Source organism: Brassica oleracea, chromosome C7 (assembly GCF_000695525.1).
Source record: "Brassica oleracea var. oleracea cultivar TO1000 chromosome C7, BOL, whole genome shotgun sequence".
In the NCBI taxonomy this organism is placed as follows: Eukaryota; Viridiplantae; Streptophyta; class Magnoliopsida; order Brassicales; family Brassicaceae; genus Brassica; species Brassica oleracea.
Window position 1 is genome coordinate 14,547,689 of NC_027754.1, and position 5,123 is coordinate 14,552,811.

Consider the following 5,123-nt stretch of genomic DNA (forward strand, 5'->3'; position numbering starts at 1 on the left):
CAGATTATCAGTTCCGTCAACCGCTCCCTCTTCATTTTGCGGGTTACCAACTAAGCCGGATTCGGTCTTCTCCAATTGTTCGTCACCCTCTTCTTCAGTCGAAGAGTCTGAGAGTTCAAGTAGATTAACAGGCTCTGTCTCCGTCTCGACGTTAATCCCAAGAACCGGGACCAGCGGATCTTCATTCACAACAAGGCTGGTGGAGAGCATAGTCGGATCCGAAGCAGATGCAACGGTCGTATCCTCGAGCCTTACGACCTCGCCAACGATCCCACCTTCTTGAAGAGGTAATTCCCCGAGCTCTCTTCCAGTCGGTTCTACAGATCCTTCATTCGCGCGATCTCCTTGAGAACTACTGGGAGTTTGAAGGAAATCAGCGGTCCCAGCATCAATCAGGCCCGCATTCGATCCATATGGGTCAATCGTCGCCCACACATTCTCGTTTAGAAAAGGAGATCGAAGATGAAGAGGAGAAAGACAGAGAAGCTCCTCGGGGATCCCTCCGACAGCTAGGCGTTCAGCCGCAACCTCGTACTCTTTCTCTTGTGTGGCGAACAAGTCAATCGTCTCCTGCGGAATGTCGATCCCGCTCTCCTTAAGCGCTTTGAGACATTTCTTTGTCCCAAAAGCTTGGCTCTGCAAGGATCTGGCTGTTTCGAACTCACTACGACGCTTCTCGAGATCTCGAATTTGGGAGAAACGCCTATTGCTCTTAGCAATCATGGCTGTTTGCACACGAAACCGCTCGTGAGTAACCTCAGAACCTCGAGAGTCCCTCAATCTGTTGACCTCTTTGAAGTGTCTCAGCGCGGTGGACACCATCTTCTCCTCCATGGCTGCCCTCTCTCTTAACCAAGCCTTCTTCTCCTCCTCGAGTCCTCGTACTCCAGGAAATGAGCCTTCTGAGCCTTCTTCCTCTCAATCAGTTGAGCCCGGTCCTCCGCGACTTTATCAATTGTCGCTTTAAATTCCTTCGTCTTGCGGTCAATAGCTACATCCTTCGCTTGAGTGAGCTTGTTGGCGTGCTTTAACTTGGACATGGCCTCCTTAAGGGCTGAGTCGTATAACTCGACGACGTAGTTCATGCTCCCGTCGCTCTACATGAACGAAAGAAAAGATCAGAACCAGGAACATGAAAAAGATAAAAATAAGGAGAATAATTCTTACCAGAATTTTAGTCCTCGCCGCATCGACGTATGCGTCCTGGAAAATAAGGTCCTTGACAGCGGGCAAGTCCTTGCGACCACCCTTAATTTGCCGAACAAGCTCAGCACAGCCAGTCGGGGCAAAAGAAAGAGGAGTCTCGCCGACGTACTTGAACTCCACACGGTCATGAAATTTGACCCCAAGGAGAATAATTCTTACCAGAATTTTGGTCCTCGCCGCATCGACGTATGCGTCCTTGAAAATAAGGTCCTTGACAGCAGGAAAGTCCTTGCGACCACCCTTAATTTGCCGAACAAGCTCAGCACAGTCAGTCGGGGCAAAAGAAAGAGGAGTCTCGCCGACGTACTTGAACTCCACACGGTCATGAAATTTGACCCGACGATCCTCAGAGGCTGAACTGCCTTCAACGAGAGTCCGAGGTGCAGCTGGAGAAGTCTTCGCAGCAAAAGCAGACGCAGCCGGAGTAGAAGACTCATGACTGCGGGCAGTCTTCTTCTTCTTCAGAGAGATGGACGGGGAATTGTCCGAGTCGACGACTCCCCGAGCTGCAGCATCGCGAGAAGAACCTTTCTCGATAACGATCTCACAATTCTCGGCGCCTTCAGCAGGCTCCGACTGTTCCTCAACAGATTTCTTCTTCTTCCTCTCCTTTTTCTTTTTCTTTTTCTTTTTCGGAGGACCATCAGATTCAGTCCTCGCTTGAGAAGCAGCCAATGCAGAAGAGTCAGGAGCAGATATCTTCTTATTACCACCAGTCACCGATGGTTCAGCAATTTCTCGTTTAGAGATCAATGTGAGATCATCCCTCGAAGAGTCGACGTTACCCGGGCCTGTAGACGGTCCGGGGGAAATCACAAGAGGAAGAGGGGCGGGAGGAATTGCTCCACGAGGAGTCTTCACGCGAGGAGTCTCCTCGCGAGGAGTTTCTTCGCGAGGAGTCGTCCCGCTGAGAGTTGTCTCACTAGGAGACACAGAGGATGCCTTTTTCGCCTCACTCAGTTTTTTCTTGATTAATGCACTCAAGTCTGGAAGCTCTTTCATTTTCCTGGCCGCGTTGATGATCTTTTGCTCGGCACTACTGAATATCGAAAACCGCCGCTTGTTACCGGTAATCAAAGGTAGTAGATCAGACCTCCAATCCCCTAAAGATCAGCAACCCGGTTCAGATAAGTCTCGGAACTGGCATGAGTTGGAAGAAAACATGTGATCGCAAGAGGAAACTTACTACTCGAGATTCTGTCAAGCACTCGTCGAATCCTCTCGATGGTGATATCTTTCCAGCTCACTTGGACGCGCGAAACGACTGCACGAGCATCAGAGACGAAATCTTCCGGATAAGAGGCCGTGTCCGGATGATCAACTGCAAATAAACGAAAACTCGTCAGAAAACAAGGAAAAGAGACAGTCGATGAGCTGACAACAGCGTTCTACCGAGTTTATGATTCCACAAAAATTGAAAGGAAACGTCAGGCGGCTCCTCGAAGGCAAAACCACCAGACTTGACGTAAAAGTAGAAACCCTGCCAGTGCGCCGTCCTGTACGGATGATCGACGATCACGTTGTAGTTGGGCCTCATCTGGATCGATAATAAACCATCGCCCATGGACTTCGTATAGGTCAACTCCTCGAGTGTCCGAACACTCATCAAAACGTCAATCTCCGCCGCAGTCACCATCAATGCCACTGAGGTACGGAACGCGCCATTAAAAAATTGACTTATCGCCGCGTCACGACGTCTCACATAAGATGTGATTAGTCGAGGAATTGGACACCAAAGTTTGGTCTCATCCTGAAAGTATGATTCATAGATGCACTGAAATCCCAAAGGAGGGGACCACGGCCTCTGAGATCTAGTTGGGATCAAAAAGGTCACTCCGGTTCCTTCGCATTCCCTCAATAAAGCTTTCACGCTACTAGGAGTCGAACGAGTCTCCTCGATATTCTCCCATGACTGTCCCTCTACGACAGAAGGACGCATCTGCTCGACCGCCAAAGCCGGAAGATCCTCGAAGATTCCCCCCGGATGGTAACGACACGGAACGAAATCGGGGAGGGAAGCCTCTCCGACATCAGCTCCACCCTGACCGTCTCTTGAAATTAATGTTACATTTTCTCTCTCCTCGCGGAGCTGCCGCGCCGAATCAGCAACGAGGACTCGCTGGGGCGTGTCCATATTCTCCGTATCCATCATGGCTTCACGATGAATCGTCTCAAAATCGGGCGAGGAATTCGACTCGACGAATGTCCATATCCTCCGTATCCATCATGGCTTCACGATGAATCTTCTCAAAATCGGGCGAGGAATTCGACTCGACGACACGTACGGGACTCGATTCGGTCGCATTCACCACTGCTTTCCCTTTCTGTGCCCTAGAAAGTTTACCCTTACCGCCCGACGACATTCTCAGATCTAAGACTATAAAGTTAGAGAGAGAAGCGAAGAGTTAGAGAGAGAAAGTACCTGAGCCGGATGAAGAGTGGAGAAAACAAGAAGGAAGAGGGGTATTTATAGAGAGAGGGGCACATCGCACCCCGAGGCGTCATCATTAGACCTAGATGGGCCTAGTGTCGGCCCATTAAGGCGCGTGGAGCTCACCAAACGTCGCGACTTTTCAGCTTCTCGAGGAGAACCGAAATCGGTTCAAATCGAAACCGGAACTAACCACCGGTTTAAATAAAAAAAAATCATCATCAAAATCAGATCAGTCAGATCCTCGAACGCGAGCGCACAAAGTCCACTGCACAGTCGAGGAGTCGATTGGGTAGTCGAGGAGTCGATTGGATAGTCGAGGAGTCGATTGAAATCACAAATTTGAGATAATTGTCTCGCAAACCCTACTATCAAATTCGCTGAGTCGGCTACGCTACTCACCAGCGAGCAAGGAGGAGACAAGGCAACAAGGAGGGGATCCGCAAATTACTACACTCACTTTCGGCTAGAATTAGGGTTTTACATCTTACATCTCGCTGACTTGTACGGTCCGACGAATTTGTCTTCGCCGGACTCTTTCCTCTGTTCTCTTTCCCTTTTGTAACTCTGTTTCGACTCATTGATCTAATAAAACACGTCTTTGTCTTGACCCACCGACGAGAACTCGTCTCTTCTCTTTACTAGTTTATTGACAGTCTCAGTTTAAACATATATGACTTACATGATTGTGGAAGAGATTTGGGAGATTTTGGTTGAGAATCGCCGGTGAGAGAGAGAGATTTGCGGGGAAAATCGGAGAGATTTTAGAGAGAGAGAGATGATAAATGAGGAAGAAGGAAGGAGAAACGCTTTATATTTAATAAAACCGACGGAACGAGAGTCGTCGGAATCTGCTTTTGTCGGTGCGCGAATATTTTTGGCTGTTCGCTTTCGCGGGTAAGTGAAATTTTCCAACGGATTTCCGACGAAAAAAAAACGATTCTGTCGGAAATCCGTCGGAATATGTAGAGAAATGTGAATGTTCAAGTCACGAGGCAGGGAATATGCTCTATCCGTCGGAAATCCGTCGGAAAAGTCCGACGGATTTCCGACGGATATAGCAATGTTCCGACGGATTTCCGACAGATTGAGCATATATCCTGCATGATTTCTGATTGGTTGGTGTGTGGGTCGTCGGATATTCGTCAAATTATTCCGACGGATTTGCGACGGATAGAGCAAATTTCCGACGGATTTCCGACGGATAGAGAATATTCCCTGTATGATTTCTGATTGGTTGGTGCGTTGGTTGTCGGATATTCGTCGGAATAAACCTACAGATTTCCGACGGCTCAAGATTTGTGGTTTCAATATTTATTTTGATGATCAATATTACTAATCTTTGATAATAATTATATGATTTGTAGGGATTTCATGAAAAAAATATTTATAGAAATCGATATAACAAAAAATTAATATTGTTAAATTAGGTAACCGCAACATGTTTGATTAAGTATATAACTGTTTACAAGAGATGTTAAGTATA

General features: G+C 47.8%; 1 protein-coding gene across 1 annotated transcript; it reads right to left on the bottom strand.

The window, feature by feature from the left end:
- Nucleotides 1–848: 848 nt before the first annotated feature.
- On the bottom strand, nt 849–3,358 carry LOC106302655. The gene is made up of 5 exons (XM_013739120.1): nt 2,599–3,358; nt 2,393–2,527; nt 1,848–2,309; nt 1,168–1,766; nt 849–1,097 (listed from the first exon to the last, which is right to left on the bottom strand). The coding sequence occupies exons 1-5, from the start codon at nt 3,356–3,358 to the stop codon at nt 849–851; spliced, it is 2,205 nt and encodes a 734-aa protein (XP_013594574.1).
- Nucleotides 3,359–5,123: the final 1,765 nt, after the last annotated feature.